We start from the raw sequence: 483 nt of genomic DNA on the forward strand, positions 1-483 counted from the left end.
GGCCACAGGATGCAGAAAATGATGCTCTTGGCAAGTAACAAGAATATAGAGGACGGAGAACGCTAAAGGTCGATCTCCTGGAACGAAAATATCAGAATAATTTGCCTCCATCGAACCTATGATTGTTATATGTGAAATAATATGTATTAAATAGGTGAGACAAAACGTTGCAGTTTCAACAAAGATAATTCTTTTTGATTACCTTGCTAGATGGGAAGTACTGGCTAAAGTTGTGACGATCATTTCTGAAGTCAACTGAATCTTCAAGAGAAACTGAACGAAGTTGCTGATAAATGTCTTGAAGAAAAGAGAACGATTATCATTATTTAGCTAATCATTCAAAAAAGATAGTTGAAGTTTCAATTTCATGCTGATATAACTGTTAATTAAATTACGGGTCATATCTGAGTAAACGGTTAAAATTTAAATATTTGCAAAGACACAAAATATGAAACATTCAGTCACAAGCATACAGGCCCGCTT

At 34.2% G+C, this 483-nt stretch overlaps 1 protein-coding gene across 1 annotated transcript in view; it reads right to left on the minus strand.

Moving 5' to 3' along the window:
- LOC119589218 overlaps positions 1-483 on the minus strand; it is a 6,753-nt gene that overhangs the window by 4,051 nt on the left and 2,219 nt on the right. The window contains exons 2-3 of the mRNA XM_037937823.1: positions 203-297; positions 3-77 (exon numbers count right to left, since the gene is read on the minus strand). Of these exons, the coding sequence (XP_037793751.1) occupies positions 3-77; positions 203-297 (170 nt within the window). The remainder of the gene's footprint in view (positions 1-2; positions 78-202; positions 298-483) is intronic.

Source organism: Penaeus monodon, chromosome 25 (assembly GCF_015228065.2).
Source record: "Penaeus monodon isolate SGIC_2016 chromosome 25, NSTDA_Pmon_1, whole genome shotgun sequence".
Taxonomy (NCBI): domain Eukaryota; kingdom Metazoa; phylum Arthropoda; class Malacostraca; order Decapoda; family Penaeidae; genus Penaeus; species Penaeus monodon.